At 44.8% G+C, this 15,940-nt stretch overlaps 1 protein-coding gene and 1 pseudogene across 2 annotated transcripts; one reads left to right on the top strand and one right to left on the bottom strand.

The window, feature by feature from the left end:
• Nucleotides 1-4,909: 4,909 nt before the first annotated feature.
• Nucleotides 4,910-8,893, bottom strand: Fabp5 (fatty acid binding protein 5). 2 transcript variants are annotated; one of them, XM_021158693.2, is made up of 4 exons: nucleotides 8,749-8,893; nucleotides 6,355-6,527; nucleotides 5,933-6,034; nucleotides 4,910-5,453 (listed from the first exon to the last, which is right to left on the bottom strand). In XM_021158693.2, exons 1-4 carry the CDS (start codon nucleotides 8,825-8,827, stop codon nucleotides 5,400-5,402), a joined length of 408 nt encoding a protein of 135 aa, XP_021014352.1. In that variant the 5' UTR covers nucleotides 8,828-8,893; the 3' UTR covers nucleotides 4,910-5,399. The 2 variants fall into 2 exon arrangements, with proteins under 2 accessions (XP_021014352.1, XP_021014355.1); XM_021158696.2 differs by lacking the exon at nucleotides 6,355-6,527 and having other exon boundaries at nucleotides 5,181-5,453.
• The window catches only part of LOC110291013, a 27,884-nt pseudogene continuing 20,769 nt past the window's right edge, over nucleotides 8,826-15,940 (top strand).

Here is a 15,940-nt window from a genome sequence, read left to right as displayed (position 1 = left end):
GTGATAGAAGGTTAAAGGGAAAACAAATATTGCATGTTTTCTCTCCTGTGTGGAATCTATAGTTAAACACAGACATAAAAGCAAAAAGGGAGAGAATAAAGGGGGCCAGAAAGCGGAGGCAAGAGAGAGGGAGAGCAGTGAACATCACAAAGAATAACAGTATGCACCAATGAGGAATCGTAACGAAGCCACCAGTTCAGCAAGCTCTCTATTATTAACTAAAAATGTCAATACTGAGGCAAAACCAGAAAGAGCTAAGGGTGTAGCTTCACGGACACAGTACCTGCCTAGCTTGCAGGAAGCCCTGGCCTCACTGGGTACAGTGGTGCACACCTTGTAACTGTGGCACTTGAGAGCTTGCAGGAAGCCCTGGCCCCACTGTGTACAGTGGTGCACATCTTGTAACTGTGGCACTTGAGAGATGGAGCAGGAGGCCAAGGTCATGCTCCAGGGAAGAAAGCTACCATCCAAACGCTGTGCTGGTTACAAAATCTCTTCCACAGTAGGTGAAGGGTTTGCACGCCATGCCATCTCTCTGGTGGTGATCCATATCTAAGCTGCACTGTGCCCCACAAAGAACCTGGGTTCCATTCATTTTGAGCAGACATTGCATTTGAGTGCTCACCTTTCACACAGGCCCAGAAGGACAGCCCATTTCTACATAGGGCAGGCTACCAATGATAGCCTGCACTGGTGGCTGCCACACACCAGCTCAAGAATAAAGGCCAAGGCCAAGCTCCTCGCTTTCTGTTTCAGATATTTGTACCCAAGTCATCAAGCACACTTCTGGGTAGGTAAACGACCTGAGAAAATGTACATAAAGGTATAAAATCTGATTTTAAAAAATGAATTAAACCAAATCATGAATGGTCATACATCACACTAAAATGTGTTAAATAAGCATTTAATAGATGAGAAGCAATTGGCTTATTAATGAACTGGGTTTTTTAGCAATAACTTGGATATCTTCTCAGTGCAGACTTCTCTGTCATTAAGTGTGAGGAAGGTGTGCTATAAAAACAAGTTCCTTCTCTGGGGAGCTTACTTTGCACAGTTGGGGACATAGGTAAATAGCAAAGACAATCCTATAACTAACCCAGAAAAGATATAGTATGTCAGGAAAGGCAGTGGGCATAAACATCCAGTGATACAAAGGCCCTGAGTCAGAGACATAGCTGTATCCATTGGTGGCCAGAAAGCTCAGAAGGGCGTTTGAAATGTGTGAATCAGGAAGTTGCCACAGCAAATCAGATGTGACACTATAATGATCTCAGACTGATGCCTGAGTGAAATTCAAGGTCAGAACTTGTTCAAGAGAGAAGTGGTGTTGGGAAGTCCCTTGAGATACCTGACCTTATTTTTTTTAATGTAATGACAGTATTATTATCATTCATCTTCAGTAGACACCATATTCACATTAGCATTATGACTTTCTCCCTATTCTCATGATGCTGGGCAGGGCAGCAAGCAAAATCTCCTGGTCAGCCTTGTGATCCAAAGAGAAACAAAGGCCACCTGCAGTGTGTGCCCTGCTCTCTGTGTGGCAGACCCTGCAGTGTGTGCCCTGCTCTCTGTGGGGTAGACTTTGCAGTGCTCTGTGCTATTCCCATATGGGGTCCATAGCTCAAGCATATTCTATGCATTTTAAAATTCTTTCCTTTTATCTGAGTATGGTGTATATATGTGTTTTACACCCATATGTTTGCCCATACACAGCCTAGAGCAAAACATTGAATGTCTTACTCAATCATTCTTTGCCTTTTTTCTTTGAGACAGAATGTCTTTCACTGAGTCTGAAGCTAGACTGCTAGTTAGAAAACCCCAGTAATTCTCCTGCATCTACTGCCCACTGGAGTCCCTACAAGGGGTATGACAAGCACATATGTGAGCAGGCCCAACCTTTATAAAGTTGCTGGGGATTTGAACTCAGGTACTCATGCTTGCACTATAAGCACTTTTATGCACTGAACAATCTCCACAGTCCTCACGGTAGAGTGTGTGTGTGTGTGTGTGTGTGCATGTATACACGAGTGCATGTATGTACATGCCCATGGTTCACAAAAATGATTGATGGATGCATATGACCATGCAAAGGCCGAAGCTAAACATCAGGTGTCTTCTACTGTTCTCCACCTTAATGTGTCTAGACACAGTCTCTCACTGAGCAGAAGACCACCGCTTTGGATAGATGTACATTCACCATCTCTGATCCTGGTGTTGGAGTTACAGGCATGTTCAGCCATATCTGGCCCTTTGCATAGTGCTGGGAATTCCAACCCAGGCCCTTACAGAGCAAACAGTCTCTTACACTGGACTGTCTCTTCAGGCCATCAAATCGCTTCTCACCAATGACTTGTTCTGGGCTCATGGAGATACAGGCCTGGTACAGCCGATGAACATCTGAATTGTAACCTATTTTTCCAATGGTGACTGGAAGGACAAAGACAAGCAGAAAGAGAAGTAGAGAGATGCAAGTACGGTCTATGGGAGCCTTTGGAGGAGTATGTGGGAACACTGAGAAGTAACAGAGGTCTAGTTATATGTTGAAGGTAAAACAAATAAGATTATTAGATAGGCAATTTTAAAAACAAAATTAAACAGAACCTCAAAGAGTTCTACCCAGGGAACTCTAAAGGTTTCATTCCTATAAATTTGATGGAGAACAGAAAAATGAGTTTGGAATAAATGAGTACAAGAAAAATGAGTTTGGAATAAATATAAATTTGACTTTGGAAATATATCAGCCTAGCATCCTATGCTGTCCAAATCAGAACCACTAGGTTCATGCAGGCATTTACAACTGCATGTCAATTATTAAAGTTAAGTTGCTCAGTTCCACTGTGCTTACTTCTCAAGTATGTAGTATCTACCTGTCATCACAGCCAGAAAAGACATTAGAGAGCATTTTTGCCATCACCACTATAGGAAATTCTATTCAGAAGTATAGTTAGGGCCTTAAGCCTTTATCAGTATTCCAGACCCCTGCTTTAATGTGTTTTAATGTTTAAGAACGTTCCATGAGTCAGGCAGGGCAGTGTTTCCTCCTTTGATGCAGAATATAAGATTCACATGAGTTAAGTCATAAGTATGTCACAAGATTGCTAAGGGGTAAACCAAAGAGCTGGAGTCCAGGACTATCTGCCCAAACGCTTATCCCACCACTCTATAATTGAAAAATGCTAGACAATGCAGTTGAGAAATGGAATGACACAATATTTATACAACGCAGCATTGAAGGTAGCAAGGAAATCAGATCTGCTGGACCTAGGATAGAAGCACGTCTCCCAAGAGAATCCACGTGCTCCGAGACTAAACCTCGTGTAGTGAGCATCCAGTCATTTAAGAGGATGCAAAGTCACCAGTGAGCCTTTGGTTCTCAGTTTCCAGAACTGAAACAGAACAGAGATGCCCTAAAGCTGAGATATGTTTATCTCTGTGACCTTCATCTTGGTCTATGGAGCCTTAGAAGGCATCTGGAAAACATATGGAGTGCTCAGAACACATTGGTGCCTGGGCAATCTGTAGCTGTGCCTGAAACTGCTAAGAATCCTGAGATGCTTGCCACAGTCTAAAACAAAGACATGAAATGTGGCCTGGGGTGACATGACACACCCATCACCACTCTGCCTTGTACTTGCTTACAGAGCTTGGGTGCATGGCTCGGGCTCTGCGCCGTCCTGAACACTCAAAACCAATTCATACACCTCAGCTCAACTGCTTCTGAGAATCACAAACACCAAGTGTCAGGGAGAATGTCAAATGTCTAGTTATCAGGAAAATGGAGGGACACAGGCACAGAGATCCAAAAATGAACGATAAATCAGACAAAACATTGTCCAATCAGAAACAAATACCTGTGCTCTGGATATGGTAGCACACTGCGATCCAGGTGTCAGAGTGGGGCAGGGCTGCGGGGTGGTTCCCGGGTGAGCCATTGAGATGGCCTCCTTTTCGTTGCAAAGTTCTGAAGTCCCATTATGTACAGCTCAAATGAGTTGCCACATTTCTAAAGCTCACCTATGGCTCATGGGCCCACACTGACTGGCAGGGGGCTAGGTAACCAAGAAATCACTTGTACTGCTAACTCCAAGGAATTCTCTTTTCTTTTTTCTTTCTTTTTTTTTTTTTAAGATTATTTATTTATTTATTAAATTTATTTTTAATTAGGTATTTTCTTCATTTACATTTCAAATGCTATCCCAAAAGTCCCCCCCAACCCCCCTCCCCCAGGAATTCTCTTTTCAAAATAGGGTCATGTTATGTAGCCAGGCTAACCTGAAGCTCATGATCCAGCTGCTTGAGCACTGGAAATACAGGACTGACTAACTTTAGGGAATGTCTGAGATGCCAGCATGTGGGAGGTGGTCATAGAAAAATCCAAGTTCACTAAGAGACTTTAACCTCAGGGTCACTGTACACTCCAGGAAGAGGCCATGCTGAGAGTGACCAAATACAGTAAGTGCACAGAGCAAAGTGGGCTTTGCGACCCAGCTCTACTTCCTGTGTCCTTGAATAAGTTGGCTAGTCAAACACCCTTTCCCATATTTGCAGAATGCAGATAACAGAGTCAGCCCCTCTGACGCTGTTCTGGGGAATGTGTACCTAGTTCTCAAATGTCGACTGTGGGTATTTGTGTTTGAGACCAAGAAATGCAAGAGAGTTTCACTAAAACTCAACTCTTTATATGGCAGTACATCACATACTTCTGGGTGGAGATGCACACAGAAAGACCCGAGAGCTGTAGAGCTTTGATAACTTGTGACCAGCAGTTCATCACATTCTAAAGCTGGGATTGCCCTTGCACTTGTCCAGGGTTCAGATTTTCGCAGCAGATCTCAGTACATGGCAGGTCCTCCATACTCTAAAGGAGTTCCATTGGGGTTCACAGATGTCATAATCACACCATTTGTAAGCTTGGATCTCCCTTTATTCTATAAAATTTATGTAGCTATCATTGGATAGGAATAGTCTCAATTATTGAGTTGACAAAGTTCAAACGATTTAGGGCAAGCTTAAATGACGGGGCATGTATTCACTGCAAAAGAAGCTGGCCACGCCTACAAGTTGCTAGGGTATATCAGTGATAAGGGATCCTGAAGAATACCAGAGAGCTTTTCAATTTCTATGTGTTATAATGTATCACCAATTTTCAATTCCTTGAAGAACCCACACACATATCATAAATTAGCACTCACACGTTTATTTACTAACCAAAGGAATGATCCTGGGTAAACCAAGTTTGACATGAAATTCCATGTAAAGTGTTTGTGATAAAGAGAACTCAACAGTCATGAAAAACAAAACCAAAGAAGTGAAGTTGTTTGTTGCTTATGACTGCTCACTGAATTGAGCATATTCACTCTGGCAGCTAAGTCCTGTCCAGGATGACGAGGAAGCCCTCATTGCACCTTCTCATAGACCCGAGTGCAGATGGCATTGTTCATGACACACTCCTAGGAGAAGAAAGATAGAGTCTCAGGCCAACTGTACATTTCAGAGCATGTGTTGTGGGCAGAATCCTATAAACGCTGTAACCCACCTGGCTAACAGAAAACCACATCTCAGGATTTCAAACTCAAGAAGACCTACACCTGCTGTTTTGTTTATATTTGCTACCCTGCAGACTAAAGCACTGGATATGATCTCTAAATTATTCATATGGTTTTGGCAAATATCCCTTACTTAAATCAATGTACCAGGAGAGGGCTGCTTGGTGGCCTGCCAGCTCTCAGAGCTCTGCTGCAGCCACATCCTGGGAATCCCATCATTTCTCCATCCCCACAAGGGCTGCCTCAGCAATGAGGACTCTGTTTCTAACTTGCTATTTTCAGTATTTTCCTCCTAAGTTTCCTTCTCTTGTTAAAGAACCAATGACCCAAGATGGTTATGACAACTGTGGCTGCAGGCCCAATCCCAGCGCTTTGATGCTCACCACGATCATCTTCCCATCCTTCAGTTTTCTTGTTATCGTGCTCTCCTTCCCTTCCCATTGCTGGTGCTGGACCAGGGCACCGTCTTGGAAGGTGCAGACCGTCTGCAAAAATACAGGGTAGTTCATCATCTTCAAAAGTGAAGGAACCCCCACGACCCACACCACCCCAACAAGTCTTCACCTTTCCCTCTCTGAATGCCACCCACCATATTGATTTTGTTCACAATACAACTATGTGCTTTTCGATCTAGAAACTCATGTCTTCATTTCTTAGTCCTGGGACTTTTACTAATTTATCAAAATTCAACTCCATAAAGTAGTTTTTTCAGTCGGCCCTTGGCAGTTAAAGTACAGACATTGTGAATGCAACATAATCTGTAAATCTAGAAGCTTCTGTCGCTTCACAGTATGTTGTGGCTGACCTCAGTTTTTCTGCCATCAGCCGTAGTTTCATCAAACTTCTCTCCCAGGGTACAAGAGAACACGGTCGTCTTCACTGTGCTCTCGGTTTTGACGGTGATGTTGTTGCCATCACAAGTAATGATACAGTCTGGCTTGGCCATGGCAGCCATCTTCCTAAGAGCCAGACCTACTCCTGTAGGATGGGAAATGACATAATTTGTACAATATAAGCAAGGATTCATTCCTAATCATCCCTCTGGCCAGCCTCTTGTCACTCATTCACTCACCGACCTGCACAGCTAGCATGTTGCTCCCATTACACATGTAAGCCTCGTGGTCATCCTGAGCTGGGGATGGGCAGGGGTGATGTCTCCACTGGACAGATGAGAGCCCGGCTTTAGCCAGAAGTGACAGAACTCGAGGCAAGTCCTGCTCACAAGACTCTAATCTCAGCCACTAGTCACTGAGCCCTCAGAAAGTCAGGCAAGACTTTACTCCTTAACCTTAACTAACGCAGCTGACAGGCCTGGCACAGTGACACACAAATGTAATTCCAGCATTCCAGACATGGAGGTAAGAGGATCAAGAGTTCAAGGTCAGCCTAAGCTACAGAGAGACCGTGTTCCCAAAACAACAATGTAAGTAAAAAAAAAAAAAAAAAAACAGTTGGTAGATGCTTTAAAATTAGCTTTCAATGCGAACAGCACAGTATTTTAAGTGAGTGGCACGCCTCTGGTGTCAATAAGTAGAGGGAAAACACGCCCAGGGAAAGAACAAACATTTCAAAGCTGCGTGACCATGTGAGCTTCCATGGTAAGGCTTGTTCTGTATGTTAGGAACCTGACTTGCTGCTATCTGGAAACACTGTACGATTTGAGTATCTGGTTGACTTTTATGCTGTGTGGTTTGTTTATTCACAGTATGGAGTTCCACATTTCTGAGTTATGCAGTAGCTTATGTTCGTGTCCTTGGTGGTAACATTCATAAGGAACCTGGGATACTTTCACAAGAAAGGAGACGCTCATCCAAGCAGGATGCTCAGCCAGGCTCCCGTGTCCCTGTGAGTCTTCTGCTGTGCTCCCCTCTGCATTGCCCAGAACCTATGGGTAAAGGCCTATAACCTTCCTGAGGCCACAATCTGGAGAACTAGCCACTCACAGCATAAACACCCAGCTGCTTTCAAACAGTGCTCTCTACTGGCTCTCACTCACACCTGTGCGGCTTTCCAGTGTGGACAAGGAAAGACACAAACCCCTAATGCATCCACATTCTGACAGTAGCGTTAGCACAAACACGATTCATCAGGAGCCAGACTTAGCCCCATAGTGTGCTGAATGTTTAGAAGAATGGAGGCTGGTTCTAAACGTCCAGGGAGAGATACTGGGAACAGAAGCGCTTGAAGCTGCCTCCTCCTACCAGCAGTACCTCTTCCGAGATTTCGTTAACCCCATCCCACTTCCTAGCATCTGTGACAATGGTCGATTTCGTTGTCTGTTCTGTGTCTACCAACACATCCCTATCTTAAGAGTAGGCAAAAGTGGCAACAGACAACGAAGCACTATTTCCAGTGAGGGTGAATTTGAACCTTGCCCACTCTCTGGTTAGGCTTTAAGGAGCAAGTGCCTGCCCATGCAAAGCCACACCCATCTTGTAGCAGTTGGCAGCCACGGCCCAGCAACAGCAGTTTCTGATTATAGTTTTCCAGCCAGGCCCAAGTCTCCTTGCTCCTCACCCTCCAGAATCAAGAGAAAGAAGTAGAACAGAACGGTCGCAAGACTACAACCATGCACAATGGATGTCTCCGCACTTCGCCCACATGTCACCAGCTGTCAACCCTGCAGCGCCGCGGGCGCCACGCCTAGCCAGTGCGGCGAGGAGAGGACCTGAGACGTGCTGCAGAGAAAGGGATATAAGCAGCATCATTCATAGCCTCTAAAGAGCTTCTGCAGAAACCACGCCCTACCACGCGGTGTCCTCTCAGAGGCGGGGATGGGGGGGACTGGCGCCATCGAGGAACAAAAGATGCGGCAAAGGGAAAAGGAGAGTGAGTGCTGCCACGCCGTGGGAGGGTGGGAGGGTGATGGGGCAGGACGGTGGCACAGGTGAGGATAGGAAGAGAAGCGGGGATAACATTAAGAGGCAACTGAGGGGCTGTTTGTAGGGGGCTCACAGCAGTACCGCTGGCACGCACCTGTGAAGGACCGGAAGCAATGAGGGGCTGCTTCGGGGGCAAGAAGCAGAAAAGGGGAGAAGCGGGGTGACCCACCACGTGCGGAGCCGGCGACAAAGGCGGGCACTCCATCCTAACTGCCGCAAGGTGCTCCCTGCAGCTCCCCCGATCGCATGGTGGAAGGGAACCAACACACCCCCACAAGGATGAGGAGCCAGGGAGGGGTTCGGCGATAAAATCTCACCTAGCTCTTTCATGTACTCCTCAAAGCCGTGGCTTTCCATCAGGCGCCACTTCCCTTCGAGATCCTTAAGGCTGGCCATGGCGGGAGGGAGAGCACAAAAGCAGCAGAGACGCGGTGGCGAGGGCGCTGTTCCGCTCCTGGCGCCATCTGCGCTTATATCGTCCTTGGTGTGGGGGTGGTGTCGGGCAGCCAATAGGAAGCGCGCCTCAGCCTGGTACCGCCCCCGCCACGCCCGGACTTGTGCGCCTTGGGCTGTGCTGGGGGTCTGAAGGTGCCACCCTGGCCTGGCTGCGCCGGACTGGGACGCCACGTTTCCCGCAGCTCCTGCAAGCTGCGACTCGCCTGGCGCGCCCTGTGCCTCCCTTAGTGACAGCTGCGGCACAGTCCCGTGGGCCCAGGAATCCCCCCCACCCCCCGCCATCCGAGGACAGCCTGCGCGACGTGGTCCCACTGTCCTGCCGCCTCCGTTTGCTTTTGATAAGTACCTGGGAGGAAGTAATTAGCCATCGCTTGGCGCTATAGGAATTGAATGGCCGATTACTGAATTAATTAATAAACTGCAATCTCCTAAACCCTACATCCGACTCCCTCATGAAAGACCCTTCTGACCCCACCCTCCCGCCTCCTGGGGCCTCACTAGGGCCTCTTGGTTGTCTGCCTGTGCATGCTAGACAATCCTGGCAGCAGTCTCTAAGTGAGATTACGATGCTCTACAAATTTGTTTTCTCCACTACACTAGCAAGTTTCAGCTTAGGTAACTGTCATTTCCTGAAAAATCTTACTAGCTTCTATTCCCCAATCAGGGATCAAAACTTGTACTTCCCTCCATCCTTTGAGGGTGGCTGGCCCGGCTATGAATTAGTAAATTGCCTAGAATATACTGACTATAAAAAAAAATTATCACTTTGATATGCACTGAAGTCCAACAAAACATAAGGCTCCAAGGACAATCCGCTGACAGATAGATGCCATCGACAGTCACAGAATCTGAGTGTGTGGGGAGGGGAGGCGGGGAGAGATACAGGGAGACAAAGGAAGCACATTTTATGAGACAATGAGAAGAGGAATTGAGTAAAGGTTATGGAGCGGTCATGTAGCCCAGGCTAGCCTCTAACTCCACATGCAGCTAGTAGCTCCTGCCCATCACTCTCCAGCTACCACATGCTGACATTACAGGTGTGGCCCACACCCTTGCTGAAGTTGTCATTACACAGTAACTGATCCTCACTTTCAGTGTCATTTTTAATAAGTCGCCTGTGATCGTCCATGCTTTGTTAGGATTCTGGTTTGTATTAGATAATTTGCCCAACCACAAGCCAATGTAAATGTCCTAAGTCTGTTTGAGGGCAGCTGAGCCATAATTTTTTACTAGGTTGGATGTATACAATAACTCTAAGTGAATTTATTGCAGTCACGCTGATCTGCAGCTGAGGAAGTGAGCCCAGGATGGAAGGCTCCTTCAGATCCCCAGCAACCACACAAAAGCTGCTGCTGTGTCTGCACCTAGAACTGCAGCAACCTGGTACAGCCAGTCCCGCACTGGCAAGCTTCGGGGTCAGTCAGAGATCCTGTTGTGGCAGACAGCTGATGTCAACCTCCAGCTTCCACATACATGTGCACACATGCAGGCCCGTGAACACACACACACACACACGACAATTTATACTTATGATTTTCTTTGTCTAAAGAACATCCTTTCAAAGCTATCCAAAGGCCTGCAGCTTCTCAGACCAGCTCAAAATATGCTATACACACATGAGGTGCCTCACTCTCTACTAAGGCCATCATATATTGATGTGTCCTGAGCTGCGACATCCCACTGACTGAGGCCATCAGTTCTCCTCTGTGTGTGGAATGAGTTTTCTCAGACTGTCATTTTTACAGAATCTTCCTGCCTGCTCCCACACCTCACTGGAGGTAACCTGGGCTGAAATGAAATTGTCGCCACCCAGACGGGCTATCACCACCGAGACAAGGTCAGCTTGTTGAGTTTCTACTGCACACTCTGTGGTCCTTCCTGGCATTTGCACGGATGAATTTTAATGCCCGCGATTACTGAAGAAGTTATCCCAGTTTCGCAGGAGAGGCGACGAGGCTAAGAGAGCCGGTGCTGCGGAGTAGTAGAACTGGAATCGCACTGAGGAGTTTCTCACGAAAGATCTTGTGAAACAGGACCACACCTGCCTGTCCTTTGTTCATGATGCTTAGAAAGGAGGTAAGAGAAGAGGCCACAGCCACTCTGCCAAGACACTAATTATTGTATCATCCCTCGCACAATTAAAATCTGAGAAGCCTCTACCATGCTGCAAGACGTTCCACAGCCTACATCCCCTTTATTACAAGTTTCTGTGTGTCTGTGTGCATGTGTCCGTGTGCATGTGTTTTGTGAATATGTGTACACAAAACCACGACTTCAGTCTTTAGCATTCACACACTGTGTCCTGCACTTCCTGATTTCATACATCATTCCACATTGCAAATATTGACTGTGCCTGTTTCTGACATATACATTAATCTGAGAGTATGGTTCCCATCTCACTACGAAGTTGCTGTTTTGTCCTTTTGAACATGCTCAATACTCTACACACAATCGAAAGCCTACCTTTGAAATAGATGCCGCCTTCAAACCTGTAGTTACATTCAGATTTTCATGCGTCCCTGACCACAGCTCACACTTAGCCCACTGGCCATCTCTAGGGTTAGAAGCTTAGTATTTTCTTAGGCACATTCGGATGACTTCAACAATGTGCACATTTCTTTCGGAATGAGCCCGAGTTAAGGGTCAGATTTGAAGAGGCCATCAAGAATCCATGGGAAAGGCCTTAAACTCTTGATTCACCTAAATCAATTCTAAGCATGCAGGTCTCTCCTTTGAAAATCGTAGCACCTGTGTTACTTCCTCCAGCTCTTCCTCCACTACAGCTGCAGGGACGTGTCAATGGCCTACTTATGAAGGGCTTTCTACGGGTGGAAAGAAGTGAAGGCTCGAGTGTTCCTTGAGGCTTTTCCTCTAGCCACCTGAGAACAGATGAGGCCAGCGCAAAGTTTCTGAGCTATCTATGCGGGACTCAATTCATGACCCTGAAGAGAAAGACTCAAAAAATCACTCTATTGCCACCTAGTGGTAGTAGCGAAGTATTTCTCCCGGGCTTTATTTGATTAGCACCGATGGCCTGTGTTCTCATTTGTGGACACAGGTAGGTAGCTTTGGAACACGGAGTGTGATTTCCTTTACAGACACCCTAGCAGCTGTTGTGTAAGCAGGTGCATCTCTCACACGGTTCCTCATCCTTTATAATAATTCCAAAGGGCAGTAAGTATAGGTGGCTTAGCAATGTGGCTGATAAGAAAAAAGAGAGAGAGAGAACACCACGTTAAAGAAATTATGGCACAGATACCCGAAGTAATATACCTGGCAAGATACATTTGAAAAGCAGAAGAGCTAAGTATAAAGTGGGATCTGTCTGAAGTGACACTTCTCATGTTTTAGTGTCTGGACAAGTCTACAATTGTAACTGCATATTCAGATCCAGTAGGTCCAGAGCAGCGCCTGGGTTCTTCTCATCTACTATTTCCTTACTGGCGTTAAGTCCAGGCACCAAGCTCCAGATACCAAGGTTGCAAAAGATGCCCAAACCCACACGTGTGACCTTGCCACAAGAGGCCACTCTCACCTCAGCACATTAAATATTTTTATATTACACTCTTACAGTGGTTCTGATCAGCTCCTTATGTGAGAACAGTATCTGCTCTCTCCATCTCTGCATTCCACACATAGACACTTGACTGACTGTAGATAAAACATATTTTAGGAAAAATGAGTCTCTAATCAATTTATGGAGAGTTTTATCTTTTTGCTCTTTCCTAAACAACACAGTGTAATTCTTGTTTTTATATTTAAACATCATACTTTAGTTTATTATAACAACACAGTTTGCATTTTAATAACACTATTAACAGGATGATTTAAAGAGTTTGGAATAGGAAATGGGAAAACCATCTTTTTTTTAAAAAATGGCCTTTTCTAAGTGGGTCAATGGGACACATGTATTCACCAGCTGTTTAGTTACAACTGACTCCTACTGTGCACATGATCAATAGAATCAAAAAGCCTAACACCGATAGCACGTGTTGGGTTCCTTTGGAGTATAACAATGGCCCTTACTACTTTAATACCCAGAATGTTCAGCTTAAATATCCACCACAAATAAAGAAGAGAAACATGGTGGAGTCAAAACTATAAAACTAAACGAGCTTTACGTCTTCCTGGTGACTTGTGTCTGCTCGTGCCTGCTCCATACCCTCCTCATCGCCTAACATGAGCCTCTTTTGTCCTCCTCCTAAGTTTTATGCTATACTTACCCTTACTACTGTTTCTATACATTCATGTATACATTAAAGGCTAGGATCTGCATATGAGGAAGAAAATTTGAGGTTTCTTTTCTGAGTTTGGGTCACCTTGATAAATATTACACTTTTCAGGTGCATCATTTTCCTGCAAATTTCATTATAATATCATACATAACTCTTCACATTGAGTTTACATTGCGTTGGTACTTAAACTTACAGACAGAGTCTATGGGGGCTTATGCATGGGTCATATTCAAATACTATCTCATGTATGAGAATTGAATATCAGCTGATTTGGTGTGTCTGTCTGTCTGTCTGTCTGTCTAACTCATCCTTTGAAGACTCCAGAAGATAAACAGGAAACAAATCAAATTCACTAAATGTATCTAATTCAGTCATTGAACATTTTCCGATCTGGCAGGGGCAGCTGTTTATCTGTCCACTTTCCAGAAGGCCTGAGCAAAGGCTTCGAATGGCATGTGGAGGTGAGCACGTTTGAGCCTGCGTCTGTTAACGTTTAAGGCCTCCCTTAAGTTGTATAGCAAGTCTGTGAACTCGCCTAAGTCTGGCTTGTTCTACTTTTGACTTGCTTTGTTTACCTAGCTTCTAGTCAGGGCTTTCCTAAGAAAAACCACTAGAGCTGCTTCCAAAGGGAAATTGTAGGATTTAATTGCAGGTACATGATAGACCTGCATCTTGTCAGTTGTCCTTAGCAGCAGAAATCCTCAGCTGAGACCAAGGCTCGGAAATCAGACAGCCTCAGACACACCAAGAATATAAAACCCCACAACTGTCAATGTGTCAAGTCCAAGACCTCTGACTGGCCACCACTCACCAAATGAAGACTCCTGTTTTAATTGTCATAAAGTTGTTTCTACTTAAGGAACTTTTAAAAAATAGACATAAGAACTCTCTTTTTACATAAAGCAGTTTTATTCATATACCACCTGACTAGCACAACTTACCAGTAAAACTTACTTGTTGCTTAAATAATAGATCACAAACAAATGGTTGCTAAATGAACTGGACTAGGTAATGGCTAGAAGGAAAGTGAAGCACTGGAAAAGTCAGAATAATAAAGGCTGAGTGGTTTCAAGATAACACGGTTGCTCTAACAGTTCCGAATCAAAGGTTTTTTGCACTCTTGACTTAAACATAAGCCCCTACAGCCCAGACATGTGTATTCATGGATATTATATCTGTTACTTGCTCATGGTCACAGATTGTAAAGAACACATAGCCCTGGCTAATTGTTTCATGTCTCATATGGACAGTATTCTGTCTTAAAGACACAGTCCTACCAGGCAAGATAACTTCTCAATCTCTCTGACACTGCCAACTCCCTCAATCCAGCATCCAACTAAATCTCCACTCCTAAACCTTGGTATACACTAAATTCAGGTTAGGACCACAGGGGACACATTTGCTCTTTAAAACTTTCAAATGCACACACACACACACACACACACCACCCTCTATAGTATTTCTGTATCAGAAGAAGTCAAGTCTTTTCTTGTCAATTACACCTTTCCCTTATTTCAGGACCACTACCTGTATATTTTCCAATGAGCTACTGATTTTACCCAGATAACTTACTGCCCAGATACACTATTAAATTCGTTCTTTGATAGATCTCTACAATAACTAATAACTTCTCAAACTGGATCCACTATGCCCAGGAGACTTCTTGTTCCTAGGGTATTAATCCTGATGGGTCAGGCCCACTGTTACCTTTTCATTTTATTAGCTAAGGAAGACTCATGAATACTTCCTAACTTATGTAAATCCTATCTCTCATCTTTTTTAATTGGCAGTGGGATGACTGTCCTATAAGCTTTTAGAGGTATGCACAGAGCTACATAGCCAGTGTGTAAGATGACTCTGTGCTCCGCTGAGTGAGCCAGGAGGTTGATAGATGCTCTTTCTTTCCTTTTGCATGCATATTCCGACACTTCTTAGACTCCTGTTCACCTCTACGAAACACACAGACACATACTCATCAGGATGTGGGAACAGGTGTGCTTGGCTCTCCTACACATTACGTGTGCCAGCTCACCTCTTCTATTCCTACACACACTTGTAATCGTATCACGCTTGAGGATGGGACAGGAAGACTTTGGTATCTTCCTGGGTTATGTAATCTGTACCCAGCTCAGCCAGGGAATCATAGCAAGAACCTGTCACAGAATAGTTCAAATGTGTGTGTGCACACATGCACGGGCATGTACACACACGGGGGGTGGGGGAACATCGTTTGAGTTTTGAGATGCAAATATTTTTATCCTACCTTCCAAATTAGACTTAAATAGACTCAAAACTTTTCCAGTGGTAACAACCATTCTGCCTGAAACATGAGACTGTAGGAATCAGTCTACTTAGGAAACAGATATGGTTCATTAAAAATTCAAATTGGTTTCTTGTGATTCACAGTGGGTAATTTTTTGAGAAATAATTGTTGCAGAAAGTTGACCATATGTGCTGCCTGGCTCAATGGACAAATTTGTTGTGTGTACATTTCTTAGGGTCAAAGCTAGAACCTTGAGCATCTTAGGCAAAGCACAGCACTCTTACCTACATCTCCAAACCATTATCATGCATTTTACAACTTCGAAATACATAGCTTTTCTTTCCAGGGTACCAAGTATCAAGACTTATGTTCAACTTCCCTTTCAATGCTCAGGACCACAAAGAAGTCCTTAAATGGATCCTAAATATAGCCCCAAATCTCTGATTAGAACTTACTGCTTGAGTGAGCTTCAAACTTCTTCCTTCCTTCCTTCCTTCCTTCCTTCCTTCCTTCCTTCCTTCCTTCCTTCCTTCCTTCCTTCCTTCCCTCCCTCCC

This window comes from Mus caroli, chromosome 3 (genome assembly GCF_900094665.2).
Source record: "Mus caroli chromosome 3, CAROLI_EIJ_v1.1, whole genome shotgun sequence".
In the NCBI taxonomy this organism is placed as follows: Eukaryota; Metazoa; Chordata; class Mammalia; order Rodentia; family Muridae; genus Mus; species Mus caroli.
Note: the sequence above shows the minus strand (reverse complement) of the source record. Positions and strands in the feature narration are given on the sequence as shown.